The sequence below is a fragment of the Staurois parvus genome, unplaced genomic scaffold (assembly GCF_062004578.1).
Source record: "Staurois parvus isolate SC_StPar_1 unplaced genomic scaffold, SC_StPar_1.0 ptg000235l, whole genome shotgun sequence".
Taxonomy (NCBI): Eukaryota; Metazoa; Chordata; class Amphibia; order Anura; family Ranidae; genus Staurois; species Staurois parvus.
In genome coordinates, this window is record NW_028318031.1 from 5804561 (window position 1) to 5822855 (window position 18295).

The 18295-nt window shown below is 40.1% G+C and overlaps 1 protein-coding gene across 1 annotated transcript in view; it reads left to right on the top strand.

The window, feature by feature from the left end:
• The window catches only part of LOC149460099 (organic solute transporter subunit alpha-like), a 52179-nt gene that overhangs the window by 13268 nt on the left and 20616 nt on the right, over positions 1-18295 (top strand). Inside the window, exons 4-5 of the mRNA XM_089680121.1 lie at positions 8230-8303; positions 9367-9525. Of these exons, the coding sequence (XP_089536247.1) occupies positions 8230-8303; positions 9367-9525 (233 nt within the window). The remainder of the gene's footprint in view (positions 1-8229; positions 8304-9366; positions 9526-18295) is intronic.

Here is an 18295-nt window from a genome sequence, read left to right on the forward strand (position 1 = left end):
ATGCAACCACATTATTTTAGTTTTTTTATGTTTACTTCCCCCACTAAAAGATTATAGTTTGTTTTTAAATTGAGTTATACAGTTTATAGGTCACATTAAAGGTGGGAAAAGTTCTGAAATTATTTATTGTTGTCTCATTTTTTTACATCACAGAAACCTGACATTTTAACAGGGGTGTGTAGACTTTTTATATCCACTGTAAGGGGGCACACTGATGAGGACAGTTGATCTAAGGGGGCACTTTGAGAGGAGGGACTGATGTAAGGATGCACTCTGATGTGGGCCTTTTTTTGTAAAAGGCACTCTGATGAGGACATCTGATGTAAAGGGGGCCAATGTAAGGCGGAACTTTGAGGATGACTCCTGATGTAAGGACACCTGATATAAGGGGGCACAGGTTCTGTTTAATAATCCTTATACATTCTAGTGTTCTCTGTTCACTCCTGCACCACCTGTTAGACATTACTTGGGTTGTGACTCTGTGGTAGAGAAGCATGCCTAGTAAACAGGGAATACTGGTTCCATACATCTCTGTCACACTATTGACATTATGCCCCCTGACCTTTTTTTACTGAACCCCTAGATCAGATAGGCTAGATCCGGCCCTGGCCATTACCATCTGTAAACAGCAATGCAGGGCACACAATAATAAAATAAAATTGTTATGCATTTCTGAATAATAAAAAGGAAGTGTAAAGATGAATTCAGTTAAATCAATCCAAACATATATTACATGATTTGCATAAACACATCAGTGTTAAAAACCAAAATTAATGAGTTTAGAGTGATCATAATAAACTTTATTCACATAACTCTGTACACTGACATCATTCTCTGAATATCCCAGTGATATGACCAGGTTAGCCAGAGAAGATCTGAGATTGGAATATAGTGGAGTCCATGCAGGAGTTGATGTAGTGCTGTCTTCTTATGCCTACTGCGTGACTGAAGGCTTGTCTATGTTATTATACAAGTGAGTGAAATACTGTTCTAAATAAAACATTCAATAACACCACAGTGTCAAATCAAGTTATAAAGTGTCCATAAAAGAGTGTCGAATCAAATTATAAAGTGTCCATAAAATAAAACTCCATTTATTAATTCCATGAAAAATTAGCCTTCCACACCCAGTGTCCAAATAAACAAATAATCCACTTGTGCAAATTCCACCGCATGCATTGGGAGTAATAACTCACCAGATATAAATTAACAAAAGGCGAATCATAATCAGCTGTATCAGAATGACCGACTCACCCAAAGTCTTCACAGTCTTCCACACAGTAGACTTTTGCATTTAGGATGAAACAGTACAAACACTCAAAAAAGGGAGATGTTCTATAGTGTAAAAAGTTTATTAAAATTGAGAAGAATATAAAAAATATATTATTGCACTCACATATTTCGGTGTCAAACAGCACCTCCAGAAGGCAGAAACAGATGCTCTGCACTGCCGCTCACTCAACCTGAGTTGGCGTGTGTTCCACGACTCAGATTCGTCACGGAAGGACTGGAAGTGACAACAAATGGCTGGGCATAAATGCATTTCACAAATTGTATCATCAGGAAGCTCAAACATGGCTATCTTTAGAAGTCTTTTATGCCCTTCCATCCCAACAAGCGGGAGAGGGTTTTAATTTGCATACTACCCAATAAAATTAATACCAATGAAGTGAGGCTAACAGCATCGGGTTAACCCATTATTTTCCATATATAACACCATCATAATAAAGACTATAAAATCTTTAAAAAATATAATAAGAACAGATCCATAAAAAATATATACATACAGTTGCAAGAAAAAGTATGTGAACCCCTTGGGATTACGTGAAGTTTTGCATGAATTGGGCATAAAATGTGCTCTGAACGTCATCTAAGTCACAACAATAGAAGAACACAGTCTGCTGAACATAATACTACACAAACATTAGATGTTGCCATGGTTTAATTGCACATAACATGTAAACATGCACAGTGCAGAGAGGAAAAAGTATGTGAACCTTTGGACTTAATAACTGGTTGACCCTCCTTTGGCAGCAATAACCTCAACCAAATGTTTCGTGTAGTTGCAGATCAGACCTGCACAATGATCTGGAGTAATTTTGGACCACTCCTCTTCACAAAACCATTTCAGTGTAGCAATATTCTTGGGATGTCTGGTGTGAATCGCTCTCTTAAGGTCATGCCACAGCATTTCAATCGGGTTGAGGTCAGGACTCTGACTGGGCCACTCCAGAAGGCGTATTCTGTGCTGTTGCATCCATTGTTTTGTTGAATTACTTGTATGCTTTGGGTCATTGTCCTGTCGCATCACCCATCCTCTGTGGAGCTTCAGTTGGCGGACAGATGGTCGTACGTTTTCCTGCAAAATGTCTTGATAAACTCTGGAATTCATTTTCCCATCAATGACAACAATCTGTCCAGGCCCTGAGGCAGCAAAGCAGCCCCAAACCATGATGCTCCCTCCGCCATGTTTCACAATGGGGATGAGGTTTTGATGTTGGTGTGCTGTGCCTTTTTTTCTCCACACATAGTGTTGTGTGTTCTTCCCAAACAACTCAATCTTGGTTTCATCTGTCCACAGTATATTTTGCCAGTAGTGCTGTGGAACATCCAGGTGCTCTTTTGCAAACTTCAAACGTGCTGCAATATTCTTTTTGGACAGCAATGGCTTCCTCCGTGGTGTCCTCCCATGTACTCCATTCTTGTTTAATGTTTTCCTTATTGTAGATGTGTCAACAAAAATGTTAGCATGTGCCAGAGATTTCTGTAGGTCTTTAGCTGACACTCTGGGATTCTTCTTTACCTCATGCAGCATTCTGCGCTGTGCTCTTGCAGTCATTTTTACAGGACGACCACGCCTAGGGAGAGTAGCAACAGTGCTAAACTTTCTCCATTTGTAGACAGTCTGTCTTACCGTGGACACATGAACATCAAGGCTTTTGGAGATACTTTTGTAACCCTTTCCAGCTTCATGCAAGTCAACAATTCTTGATCGTAGGTCTTCTGAGAGCTCTTTTCTGCGAGGCATGGTTCACATCAGACAGTGCTTCTTGAAACCAGTAAACCCAAAACAGGTGTGTGTTTTTTAAGGGCAGGACAGCTGTCAGCAACACATCCAATATCATCACACTGACTGGAGTTAAGGTTGGCTCACTCCTGGCTCCAATTAGCTCTGGGAGAAGTCATTAAGCTAGGGTCTCACATACTTTTTCCTCCCTGCACTGTGAATGTTTACATGTTATGTGTAATTAAACCATGGCAACATCTAATGTTTGTGTAGTATTATGTTCAGCAGACTGTGTTCTTCTATTGTTGTGACTTAGATGACGTTCAGAGCACATTTTATGCCCAATTCATGCAAAACTCCACGTAATCCCAAGGGGTTCACATACTTTTTCTTGCAACTGTATATACATTGCCACCCAGTGGCTGCAGCGTGCCAACTACTTATAGAAAGCTTGCGGGGGATCCTACAAGAATTTTGAAGTTGTTCAATGATTTTGTAAAAAGGGTTTGAAGAGTGGCATTCTTGATAAAAAGGAAGCTAGGTATCTTACTTTGAAGACTCCTAGGATTCCAGTAATTTACTATCTGCCAAAAATGCATAAAAATAAAGATAAACCCCCAGGTAGACCCATAATAAGTAGGGTAAATTCTTGTATTCCTGACTGGGGGAATACTTGGATATCTTTCTCCATCCATTGGTGGAAAAAGGAAGGCCTTTTCTGAAGGATAGTAAGGATGTTATTTCCGTGTTGCAAAACATTTCAGTGAATGACTCCACCATACTGGTGACAGTGGACATAGAGTCTTTATATACCAATATTAAACAATTGGATGCAGTACAATGGGCATTTGATACATTTACTAATCTGAAAAGATCACAAATTAAGTTTTAGGTGGAAGGGCTTAGCACCACTATGGCAAACAACTATTTTTGGCATCAGGGAGAATTTTATAATCAACATAAAGGCGTAGCCATGGGAGCAAGATATGCTCCGAGTGTGGCATATATTTTTTTTAATAAATGGTAGGTTTGGCACTGAAATATGTGAGTGCAATAATATATTTTTTATATTCTAGATTTTAATAAACTTGGTACACTATAGAATATCTCTCTTTTTTGAGTGTTTGTACTGTTTCATCCCAATTGCAAAAGTCTACCGTGTGGAAGACTATGAAGACTTGGGTTGAGTCGGTAATTCTGATATAGCTGGTTGTGATTTGCCTTTATTATTTTATATCTGGTGAGTTATTACTCTCACTGCATGCGTTGGAATTTGCACAAGTGGATCATTTGTTTAGTTGGAAAATGGGCATGGAAGGCTAATTCTTCGTGGAATTAATATTTGTACCTTTCTTTTATGGACACTTTATAACTTGATTTGGCACTGTGGTGTTATTGAATGATATGTTTATTATTTATGTAGGTAGTGATCACTTCAATATTGTTATGAGTAGCGCTTTTCTTCTTTTTTAGAGTAATTATTATAGTGTCTTTTCATTTTTATAAGGCAGCTTCTTCTTATTTGTGGGATTGAATTGGAGGTGGTGCCCCCACTTTTTTGTTTGAATAAATAAAACATGGCATTACGGAGAGCAGTATATTTCCTTCCTTTTGTCTTTGAGCATGGATTGATTTCCTGGAGTGAGAAAGGATACAGCCTTCCAACTGGAAAGGAGTCCTGGCTATAAAAAGGATAAGCGTGATAGACCTTTTCCTTTTTAAAAGGTTATATCAACAAGGTGAGGGTGTGCCCATAAGAATTTGGTGGAGGTCTCAATTGAAGCAACATGAGAGTGATTTGATGGTGAAAGATCACAAGAATACCCATGGACGATTTTTTTTTATTTGTTTACTAGTCAGTGTTCACATTTGTGTATATCACTGGGATATTCAGATTGTGGATCACATTTTTTATTACTATATTCATATTGCTTGTGGTTTTAAACACTAATGTGTTTATGCAAATCATGTGATATATGTTTGGATTGCTTTAACTGAATTTATGATTCTACTTTTAGGCTGGGTTCACACTGATGCTATGCGGAATTTGCAGTGTTTTCTGTGCAAATTCTGCACCACATCAAAATCGCACCCCGTTCATGCGAACCGATGCAGGTGTCTATGTTAAGTTAACAACACCCCGAAATTGGTCCACAAAATGCAGTGCAATGTGCAGAATCGGATCACATAGGTGTGAATACCCACGCGATACGATTCTAGTGCAAACCCAAAAAAGGGTCCTGCACCTTTTTGGTGCTGGTGCAGTGTGATTTGAGCCATATAAAATGTATGGCTCCAATTGCACGGCACACAAATCGTATGTGATGTTTACAAGAATGCGGTGCAGTTCCCGTATGAATCACATGCGATGTACCGCACCGCGTTTGTGTGAACCTAGCCTTAGTGTTCACAGTAGCGCAGCATTTTGATTTTATTCTTTTTGGTGTTCATTACTTTATGCTTCCAGCTTTTTACTATTATCACTGAGTATGTAAGATTAATTTGGGTTGAGGACAGCTCCTGTCTCGCTAAATAAAAAACACTTAGTTGAAGCTTCCAAAATGTAACACTTTTGAGGAAAAAACATTTGCCTTGGATCCTACTTCTGGCCACTTCCTGGAGGTTTCGTTGACATTACTATTCCTCATTACTGCCTGCCAGGTAAGTTGGGTGCTCAAAATCCCACAGGAATTCAGTTTTCCAGGGAAGTAGTGGTGAGGAACAATGATGTCACTGGCATCTCAGGATGTAAGACAAAGCCAGGTACAAAGTAAGTACTATTTTCTTAATTTACTTTTTGGCAGCTGCGATAAGGTGTTTTTTATGTGTTGTTTCTTTATGAAATGTGGGCTGGGGGGAGAAAAATGAAAGAATGATAAAAAAGAAACAAAAAAGAGGAAGGGGGGGATAATGTGCTGATGTGAGACAGGGCTGTGTCATTGCCCAGGATCAGAGAACAGTGTGTGAAACAGTTGAAGTATACAGTATGTGAACCCTTACCTTGTAAAACAACACTTGAAAATGTTTGCCTTGTAAAAATAGAAATACAAAGCATACATTTGTGTATATGTATATTATGTCTTTTTTTCTAAGCTGCATAAGGGTCATGTGGAGAGGTGGGGATGGAGACTGCAGAGGGTTTATCAGCAGGTGGCAGAGAAACAGCAATACACTGATCTTCCTAATGAAGACTTCCACAGGGGGACATGTCAGCACAAGTATTGGCCATTGGAGGACAGGTAGGCTGTGCTCCCAGCATGGTCAGTTTTCTGGCTGGAATGGATGTGCTTCCATGCCTGGCATGGCCAGTTTGAAATAGGAAAGCAGGGGGACTGGCTGGTTCACTGGGTATTTCACACAAAGAAGCAATACAAAGAACAGGATACGTTTTAACACAAGTACAAGACACAGATCAGGAATCTGAAATGTTGGAGTAACATACACTTTAATTAGCTCCCAATGCTCTGCATTTCACCTGGATCGAAGGGCCTCTTGAAAGACTATTTTCCTTCCAGTCGTACCACTCTCTAAGTAGAAATCAGATTTAATTTTGATTGCAGAGGTCAGGTCTTCCATGAACATTTAACTACTTTTTTTCTAAAGTTATATGGAGTTGTACAACAGGAAAAAAGTAAGGGTCATCGGGAATAATGTATTCTGTAAACCTCTGAGCTAGGAATCTGACCTTCTCCAAAAAGCCCCTCAGTCTGGAACCTTGCCAGAAAATATGCAGTACAGTACAATCTGCTTCATGGTAATGCGTAGCAGGAGTAGGAACCTCCAGGTAGATAAAATGTAAAAACCTAGGAGCTTCTATACCATCTTGATACATGTTTGGATAAAAATGCTTTTTGTTAAGAAGGTTGGGGGCTCTTAGAAAAATGAATCTTGTATTTTCATTCATACATTTGTTTGTTTTAAGCTGAACAATCTTTTATATTTTATGCCTATGTCCCCAGTATTTGTATTATTATGTAGCGATACCCCCGGCAGGAAAGAAAACCCACAGTGCCGTGATTGGCTGACACTACCCTATGCTGGATTAAGAGCTGTAGTGGAGAATTGAAATAACATTGGATGCTAGTCACTTTTGTCTTTTCCAGATATTTATTTGCTCCAGGCTCACAGGGAGAGAGGGCTAGGGCTTCAGATACCTCCAGCAACATATTTTTTAGACTTAAACCACACTCCTGCCATCACAGTGCAAAAAGAGTACAAGGACAATGGTGTAATGCTAAAATAAGAATAATCAGTTAATCACTGGCAGGCTGTGAGTACCTCCATGCATCCTCCATAAGGCCATCCCTGGCTCTGCTGTATCCTCTAGGCAGGACAGCTTCAGGATAATGGGTTATGCCCAATCAGGTTTCTAGACTAGCAAGTACAAACTACTACACACACCTCCCCAGACCGCAGCCCATGGAGAAAGAGGACTTACCAAGTCAGTCGCCAAATATTTATATCTTCACCCAGCATGCACCACATGAAATAAACCTCTTGATTGGCTGGGGGCATAAATATTCATAACTCAACACTGCTGCACCTCCCCTGCCTATTTCCGAAGGTACCAGTCACACCTACTGGCAGCAGCAAGGTACAGCAGCAACACTAAGTTTAGGGGAAAGCCAAGTGAGATTCTCCAAATTATCCTGGGCAAATTACTACCCAGCAGAATCACTTCAACAATCACTCCTGCTCATGGCAGGGTGGCTAGAATTATAGATTACAGTATATTATTCTAGTTAAAGTTTATGTAAACCTTTGCAAAGAAATGATCTTCTTTGCAGGATTTTTATCTGTAGACTATACCATTACCATTTTGATATTCATTTTCGATAAGTGTAAAAACCCCAAAACTGTTGATTCTTCCAGAGACCCAGTAAGCTTGTAACTTTCTGTAGTAAGCTAACAACCCAGTGCCTTTACTACACTAAATCACAAGCAATGTTGCCAGCCCTGCCCAGTTCATCTTTGTGAACTACAGAACACACTTCTTGCTAAGGAGATGAGGAGATGGAGGTGCTCTGTAGTGATAACCAGGAGCGAGTAGCCTAGGGTGAAATGCGTCTCCTCTGAGCTTTGCTACCCTAGTACAGGAATTGCGTTACTGGCTGGATCACCAGGTGAAAAGAAAAAAAAGGGTGAAAAAAAACTAAAAAAAACTAAAAAAAACTAATGCAGCCACCACATTTAAGGAGTGGTAATTTTGTGTTTTCTTGTAGATCATCTCATTTTTCACCTGTTTGGGTCTGTGGATTCCTCGTTCAACCGGTTTTATAGATATCGCTGTGGGCACGTAAGTAACAGTTGCATGCTAAAAATTGCATTGTCTCAAAATACTGAAGGCACTTTCTAAAATATGTAAATATGTAATAGTAGAGAATATAACTTTGGAACTGCAAAAACAAAAAGTTATCAAGCATATTATAAAGTAGTTCAGTGTATATTGTGACAGTGCTGCGCACCGACACTGTGTTAGAAGGGATAAAGGTCACACAGGGTTCTCATAAATGCAGGTTGAGGGGCTCCAGAATGTCTGTGCCGCAAGAAGAAAATTGGTCTTTCATATTTCCATTGGACTGGTAACTCATAAATTGGGTTCTGGAGTCCAGAGGCTTCAAAGAGTCTTGGGAGCGATGAGGCATATAACCCTATGTCCATATCTTACAGGAGACCAGCAGGCTGAGTGTGCAGATGTGCAGGTTATAATCAAGGGGCTGTCTGTAGTTCAGGGCTCCACCTAGGAGACAGGAGACCCAAAGGTCTGGATATGAACCAGTACAGCAGGTAGCTGCGAGAGAGGTACAGGATTTGTTCATGAGCACAGTGCTGCAGTAAATTAGTGTGACAGAACAGACACAAGGCCTAACCTTGAGGCCAGAGCAGTGATACTGCAAGAAAAAGTCAGGAGGCTTGATACGGTTTTGCTTTTGTGTTTTGAATGGGTGTTGGAAACCCCCGTGAGGGTAAGTCAGTAATGGCCTTTTCAAGTAAATAGAAGTGGGCCACAAGCCCTAAAACTGTATTTTCTGGCTGGAATGAACTGAGTGGAAAGCACTATACCTCAAGGAAATATCACAATATAAATTACCTTTGCACTTTTTCCTATTGCCAAATACCATAAAATACATTATTTAAAAAAGGCACCACCAATTGTTCACACTTCTAACAATTTTATTAGATGATAGGTATGGGCACAATCCTGACTTATATGGAAATTCTAATGGCGTTCAGTACATGATTATTATAAACCTTATATCTGTAAGCAAATGTGTTACGCTTTTATAAACATCCTACTAGTGTAATTCTTGATCGAAACTCCCCATTTGATAACTCCCTGATCTTCATTTTTTTATCAGGTATTTTGCAGTCTGTTTCTACCTGATATTGATGGTTATAATTGAAGGCTATGGAGGAAAAGATGCACTTGTGAAGAAATTAGAGAACACGGAGGTACACCTCAACACAGGGCCATGCTGCTGCTGCTGTCCCTGCCTTCCCCGCTTCAAACTTACCAAGTAAGAACACTTCAGGGTAGGCGTCGGGGATGCTTGTGTGTTATAAAATCCACTGGATTTATATCTGTACAGCAAATGCCATATACTGCTGCACTATATTAAGAATTTAAAGGAATTTGCCACTGAAAGCAATATTGAGTTTGCTATTACTGACCTCCTTTTGCACATACTAGTTGCCATGCTGACCTTAAGTTTACCACATTCTGAGTCTAACCCCGAACAAGAACTCAAATTAGAATGACACAGTAAGTTCCAACTTCTAAACTTCTTCACTGCAAACCTGTTCAGGGTCTCTGCCTTAGGAAGTGTTGATAGTATTTGTGGATTTATTTCGTCTGACATTATCCCAAGATGATATCTTTGGGCTAAATCATATGGAGTCCGATGGGACTGATCCACTAAGTATGATTTTGACAAGGACCTACAATGTTGGATGCGGATGAAGTGATGTAAAGCCAGGATGCCTATTAGCACATCAAGCAGTTACAGTGTTACTAAACCTAGGACCCTGCGTTTACTATGGGGTCTTGCTAGCAGCTTTTACTTTTTTAAATCACCTTTTCTGCAACTTTTTAAATAGCATTTTTTTTCCTTTCCTTTCCTTCCTTCAGTCTGCTGATTAAGGGAAGGGGTTAATTGGTCACAGGTGCTCCAGGTCCTATATAACTTTCCTTTGTGCTCACTCTGAGCTTGCTCATTATTGAGCTTGCCTGTATTTTGCTTTCTGGACCTTTGATCAAGTGGACATTTGATTAAGCGGAGTTAAAAAAACTGAGTTGAAAACAGGATATTATAACAGGAGTCTACTAACCTGTAAGCAACATCTGATATTTCCTATTAGTAATAATAATATTGTAACTGGGATAATGAGTGCTAGCTGGGTAGAAAGGTTTTGTGCAGTGCGAGTGTGCCACATGTATGTAACAATGGAGCAACAGTACCAGGATGGATACCGCTGCAACAGATGTGAGCTGGGTTGCCTTGGGTTTGAGCACCCAAACAGATTTGCCAATTTGGGTGAAGATGTGGGGGTGGCAAGCTCAGGGGTGGCAGCCATGGATGTCACTGCTATCCCTAACAGCCGGGAGGGCAGACCATCTGGGAGGGGTGGTGAGGGTAGTGCAGGAAGGCCTAGACAGCTGGTGGTAGTAAGGGATTCTATAATCAGAAGGACAGATAGAATAATTTGTCACCAGGATCGCCTCAACCGAATGGTCTGCAGTCTCCCTGGTGCCAAGGTTTGGCATGTGGTAGACTGGGTTAATAAATTACTGGGAGGGGCTGAGCATGACCCAGCTGTCTTGGTCAACGTTGGAACCAATGAATACATGGAAGGTGGAGGGTCCTTAAGAATCAATTTAAAGAACTAGGCTGCAAGTTGAAGGGAAGTACCTCCAAGTTGATATTCTCTAGATTATCTGTGCCATACGCAACTCAGGAAAGACAGGGGGAGATTAGAGAACTCAATGCATGGCTAAAGACCTGGTGTAAGGGGGAAAGATTTGGGTTTCTAGAGCACTGGGCTGACTTTCCTTTGGGGTGCAATCTATATGCTAGAGATGGTTTGCACCTAAATGAAAGGGGGTCTGCTGTGCTGGGGGAGAGGTTTATGGGACCGCTAGAGGAGTATTTAAACTAGGATCGAGCAGGAGGGAGAATTATATTATACTGGGGCAGGCAGATCAGATAGGGGTCAGAACTTATTGGTGGGTGGAATTGGGAAATATGGGGGGAGGGTTATGGCAGGTGATAAGAAGGTGCACATGTTACAAACAATCATTGGAACTGGTACCATTTGTACAAAAATAAAAAATATGTAAAATACGTGTGCACAAGGTGTTAATTAAAGTGTTTGTTCACCAATGCCAGAAGTGTGCCAAGCAAAATAGGTGAATTGGAAGCTTTGGTGCATGAACAGAACTATGATTTAATTGGTATTTATGAATCTTGGCTTCATACTTCACATGATTGGGCCATTAATATTCCTGGCTATGTTCTCTTTCGGAGAGACAGGGTAAAAAGGAAAGGTGGTGGTGTCTGTCTGTATGTGAGAAGTGATGTCAAAGCGAGTGTGAAAGAGGACCTAGTTGATGGAGAGTGTGATAAAGCTGAAGCATTATGGGTGGAACTGCACTTGGAGGTGCATACTACAAAGGTAATCATTGGAGTTTGTTATATGCCACCCAGTGTTAATGAGCAGGTGGAGCCTCAGTTCCTTGCACAGATCGAAAGGGCTTTGAGGCCTGGGACCGTGATAATAATGGAGGATTTTAACTACGTGGAAATTGACTGGAGCAATGGCACTGCAGGAAGTTAAAAGGCAAAAATTTATAACCCTACTACAGGACAATTTTATGGTACAGTTCATAGAGGCCTCAACTAGAAATGATGCTCTACTGGACCTGATAATCTCAAACCATGCAGAGTTTATTACGAATGTCCATATAAAATAACATCTGGGTAGCAGTGACCATAACACAATTTCATCTATTGTTAGCTGTAAACAACAAGCACATACAGGAAAAATAAAAACACTCAACTTTGCGAGAGCTAATTTTCCAAGGCTGAGAGCTGCTTTCCAAGACTTAGACTGGGTGGGAATATTGGCATCAATAAACATGACACAGAAATGGGAGTTCTTCAAAAAGGCTGTATGTGAACACACTGCAAAATATATTCCCATGGGCAACAAGTTTAAAAGGCTAAATATCAAACCTATGTGGCTTACGACCAAAGTGAAAAAAGCTATAGATAAGAACGCTATCATCGTTTAAACATTACAAACATAACAAAATATGTAAAAAGGAAATTAAGGCTGCAAAAATTGAAAACGAACAACAGATTGCAAAAGATAGCAGCACAAGCCCCAAAATATTCTTCAAATATATTAATAGTAAAAAGGTCCGGTCTGAGTATGTAGGCCCTTTCCAAATTATCTAGAGTGGGTGACTGGGGACAAAGAGAAGGCAAATTTATTAAATACCTTCTTCAGCTCTGTCTATACAAAGGAGCATGTGGGAGCTCTTGTCCATAATGGACATGGTATTGACACAGCTCCAGATGATCCACATTGGCTCACAATTGATATGATCCAAAAATATTTAGACAGTATAAAGGTGAATAAAGCACCTGGACCGGATGGCATGCACCCACGGGTCCTTAAAGAATTGAGCTCTGTCATTTCAAAGCCATTTTTTCAAATTTTTAGGGACTTTTTAATGACTGGCATAGTACAACTGGATTGGCATAAGGCCAATGTGGTGCCAATATTTAAAAAGGGTTCAATCAACGTATACCCTTATAAACCTCAAAAAGTCAATACTTTCTCCCTAGAAAATGCAATAATATATATACAACCTTTTTGTGAATTACAAAAATAAATAAAATAAATTAATTAATTTTAAACACATAATGTGCAACAAAGTCCCACTAATCCAAAAAATGTCCAAAAAGAAGTCCAAAATAGTGTCCACAAATATCCCAAGTTTATTCACTCTTTTCATCCACTGAAAGGATTGGCTGCTATTTCATCCAAAACGCACCTCAAAATAAAAAATATGAAAATATCTAGTGCATTACCTCAATAATAATAAAAATAACAATAATCACCCCGTGCAACCAAAATACACTTCAAAAAAAAGTCCGTAAGTGACGAAATGCGTTAGGGGAGTGGCGTCAAGACGCACGTACGTAGACCGGAAGTGTCGCCACGGCCATTTTGTTGGTTTTCAACACATGGTTTTCTATGGTGTTTGCTTGAAAAGTTTGAAACCATGTCTGGAGCTGATAATTTTAAACCTAAATGTAAGTGATGAATAAAAAGTTATCCCTATGCTTGGAATATTAGTCCTGAGACCCTGTTTATCTCTCTGAGGACCTTGAAAAAATATCTTGGAAGATAAGGTGGAGGAATACTTTTCCATAGTATCGTCTGAGCATTTTCAATACTCATAGAGGGTAATAGTATTTAGTACTACTGTGTGCTGGTTGATGGTAGACACTGATTTGCAGTGACCACAGAGTGTTCACAGTTTGATGTGTGTGATTATATGCACTATAAGAAAATATTTTTTTTTTTTGCACAAAAAGCTTTTTTGAAGTGTATTTTGGTTGCACGGGGTGATTATTGTTATTTTTATTATTATTGAGGTAATGCACTAGATATTTTCATATTTTTTATTTTGAGGTGAGTTTTGGATGAAATAGCAGCCAATCCTTTCAGTGGATGAAAAGAGTGAATAAACTTGGGATATTTGTGGACACTATTTTGGACTTCTTTTTGGACATTTTTTGGATTAGTGGGACTTTGTTGCACATTATATGTTTAAAATTAATTAATTTATTTTATTTATTTATTTTTGTAATTCACAAAAAGGTTGTATATATATATAATATTTAGAAAGGGGTCAAAATATTTACCAAGTAATATAGTATATACAGTAGTTGGGAAGATACTGGAGAGTTTAATAAAAGACCACATTGATGAGTTCTTGCTGAAAAAAAATATTTTAAGCAACAGACAGCATGGATTCATGAAAGACAGAAGTTGTCAAACAAATCTGATTTCTTTTTATGAGGGGTGAGCAAAACCTTGGACAGAAGGGTGGCAGTGGATGTGGTATACTTGGATTTTGCAAAAGTGTTTGACACAGTTCCCCACACACGGCTAATGTGTAAAGTAAAGTTTACAGGCTTGGAAAAATCTGTATGTAAATGGATAGAAAACTGGCTAAAAGATCGTATTCAGAGAGTAGTGATTAATGATTCATACTCTGAATGGTCTGGGGTCATCAGTGGTGTACCCCAAGGTTCAGTGTTGGGACCCTTACTTTTTAATATATTTATAAAAGATATAGGGTCTGGGGTTATAAATACCATTTCAGTCTTTGCAGATGACACCAAGCTGTGCAGTGGAATAACGTCCTTACAGGATGTCTCCAACTTACAAGCCGACCTCAATGCACTGTGTAATTGGGCAACTATGGCAAATGAGGTTTAATGTTGCTAAATGTGAGGTTATGCACTTGGGGGCTAAGAATATGCATGCGTCATATATACTAGGGGGGTACAACTGGGGGAATCAATGGTGGAGAAGGATCTGGGGGTTCTGGTAGATCACAAGCTTAATAATGGCATGCAATGCCAAGCTGTGGTTTCTAAAGCGAGCAAAATCCACTCTTGTATTAAAATAGACTCCAGAGAGAGAGAGATATCATATTCCCCCTGTACAAATCATTAGTAATACCTCATCTGGAATATGCAGTTCAGTTTTGGGTACCAATTCACAAAAAGAACATTGGGGAACTGGAGAAAGTACAGAGAAGGGCAACCAAACTGGAGGAGCTCAGCTATGAGGAAAGATTAGAGGAACTGATTGTATTCTCTCTTGAGAAGAGATTAAGGGGGGATATGATCAACATGTATAAATACATCAGTGGTTCACATAGTGAACTCAGTGTAGTTATTCACCTTTAGGCCATCACAGAGGACAAGGGGGCACTCTTTACATCTGGAGAAAAAGAGATTTAATCTCCAAATACGGAAAGATTTCTTCACAGTAAGAGCTGTGAAATGTGGAATAGACTCCCTCAAGAGTTGTTTCTGGTCAGCTCAGTGGATTGAGTTAAAAAAGGCCTGGATTCTTTCTTGGATACACAGAATATAACTGGATACAAACATTTATAGGTAAAGGTGATCCAGGGAATATCCGATTGCCTGTTGGGGGATCGGGAAGGAATTTTTTCCCCTGTAGGAGCAAATTGGATCATGCTTTGCTGGTTTTTTTGCCTTCCTCTGGATAAACTGTGGGTATAGGATTATAATTTTTTGGGGGAGTGAACTGGATGGACTTTGGTCTGTTTTCAGCCAGACTAACTATGTAACAGTACACAGAACATGGAAATGCAATTATTTTAGTAAATATAAAGTACTAAATACCTTTTCTCATCAGCAGTTAGAGCAGTCTTGTGACGTCTATCAGTGTCCAGCAGAGCACTGGTTAAAGCTTGTAGGAGGAGTTTTCATTTTGCTCTAGGAGGATGCAGAACCCCCGACCCTCTGTCTGGACGATGCTAATTGGTCCTGTGCTGATCACATGCACTCTCCCAAGAAGAAAAAAAAACTCTCTAGCAATACACACAAAGCTGAGCATGTGCAGAGGGACTCCACATGATTTGTCGTATCAGGAGATAAGAGGAGGACACTGGAAGAAGTGGAGGATCAGAGAAGTAAGGATCAAACAGCATTTTTACACAATGAAGAGGATTAACCCCCTAGGTTCCACAACGAGGTTTAGTAACACTTTAAGACCACTCTATAATCGGAGCATTTTATAATTTGGTAAGCTGCTTGGCTCTACCACTGTGGTGTCACGTCTGAATATTTCCGCACTCAAGTTGGTGTTGGGACTTTTTCGTTCCTCCTGGATGAAATTTGTAAATGTTATATGGACTATATTCATTGTTTATTAAGCACCGCATGCATATAATGTGTCTATTTTATTCATGATCACTCGAATGTATGCTGGTAGCTTTTTTATTTAGGTATCCAAGCATAGTTAGTACTTTTTATTTTGTGTTCATATATTAGAGGGTAGGACATACCATACATTTCTCAGAACTAGAGGGATTGTGCCAAATTAGTTCTCCTGTAAGGACTATCAGACACCAGAGGAGCCAGTGTATTAGCACGACTGCCAGGCAGCTAGCATTTTCAGAAACTCAGGTCAGCAAGGATAGCCAACATACCTCTGCCAGCACACGGGTCCTGTACACTAAAAGCTGAGTTTGCTTCTGTATGTCCTTGAATAATATCTTGAGAGCAGGAAGAACAAGATGAGGAAATGATGTGGGCACACTCTGGTTTTATTAGATTATGCCTGTGATGAGTAAGCGTAATATTATACTTATAAAGAGAATCAATAAAGTATTTGATGCAATTATGGCACAACCTCAGCTATATACTTCTTATGGAGGGTAAAAGAAACAAGCTGAAATGATGACAGCGATGTTCAGCAAAATAAAGCAATGCAGCCATTTTTGTATATAGTGGAACTTACACCAAAATCAGAAATCTACTCCCCAGAGTACTGACAGGCATTGTGAGTCGGTGACAAAGGGGTCGCTGGTACAGCACAGCAGCCATTCAAAGAATACCTTGCATTTTTCTCAATGAATGCAAAACATTCTTTGATTGAACAAGGTGGAGATTGTGACGTAACCGACCTTCCTCTCCATTTCATCTGATCACAGAACACTTTGCGTTCAGTAAGAAAATTGCAAGACATTCTCTGAATGGCTCGTCCTGGCATCTAGGTAGTACAGGGAGGGTTGCACGCACCAGAAGGTCTCTCCCTTAAAAGGGTTTCTGACGCCGGGAGGTGGGGCGGGGTTTAGGGTCATGTGACCACTGTGATTGGCTGTCACGGTGGTCACATGATCGGAAAGGTCCCAATCCTAAGGAGACATTGGGACCTTTCCTTGGGACACCGATACATGTGCTGGGAGTGCAGAGGGCACGCGCTCTCAGCACACGTTTGTTTACAAATGGTACACAAATATGAGGCCGCTGGGAGTCAAGGCCCAGCCACCAAAGGGCCGCATATTTGCGTGAAGCGGTTAAAGTGATATTGTACCCTCAGTTTTTTTTTTTTAGCACTTTCAGCAGCTGATTTAATCATTAACTGAGTATTTCCTATTTAAGTTGGTGCCATGGCTGCTGCCCCAGGTTTCTTGTTTCATGTTGGCTTATTTCTCTCTTGGAGCATCTTATGGCATCACTCTTGCATGCAGAGACTATAGTTGTGATTCCCTACACTGTGTGCATCAAAAGAAACACACAGCCTTGTAGTCCAGGATGGCAAGGCACTCTCCTGCTCCTGCCTTCTCCAAGCTAACAGACTGGCCAGAAAAAGTACTGTCCACTTTGCTGGCCACTATTTACTATGAAGACTGGAAGTTCAGGGAAGTGGCCAAAGAGAAGAAGTGCTAGCAGCACTGAAAGTTGTAAACGGCAAGTGCCAGGGTAGCAATTTTACTGAGGAATTCCTGCTACTTGAGAGAATTAGCTGATTGGCAGGGTGCTGGGGAAGGTGAGTAACACTGCTGCAGGGGTTGTTGATGAAAGTAGATGTCCTGGCAGAAGGAAGATGTATTGCTTGGGGTAGATGTGCTACAGGTAAAGGATGTGGAGATGTAGTGTACACAGTACTAGCTGCCTGGAGTTTGCATGTTCTCTCTGTGCCTGCGTAGGTTTCCTCCGGGTACTCCGGTTTCCTTCCACACTCCAAAGACATGCTGGTAGGTTAATGGTCTCCTGTTTAAATTGGCCCTAGTATGTATATGTATGAATGTGAGTTAGGGACCTTAGACTGTAGGGTCTAGAAAGGGTTAGAAACTGATGTGAATATACAATATATATGTAAAGTGCTGCATAAATTGATGGCACTATATAAGTACATGTAATATTTTAAAGTGGGAGCCCAATGATTTGTAGTTACACATCTGCAATGACTATCACAATCACCACACTGGAACAATGATGCACACTGGATGTTCTGATTTGTTCTATGCATGTTTTCAGTCAGTTACTCTAAAAGAATTTAAACTAAAAGACAGCTGGGCAATTAGTTTTAGGAGGAGATCAGCAATGGCAGCATGCAAATTCCTCTCTATGCAGCAAATTTCCTGGAAGGCATATAAAATGTGATTTCACTCTGTGATTGGTTACCATAGGGGCTCAATCACACTTGTGTGTTGGGGCAATGCATGCG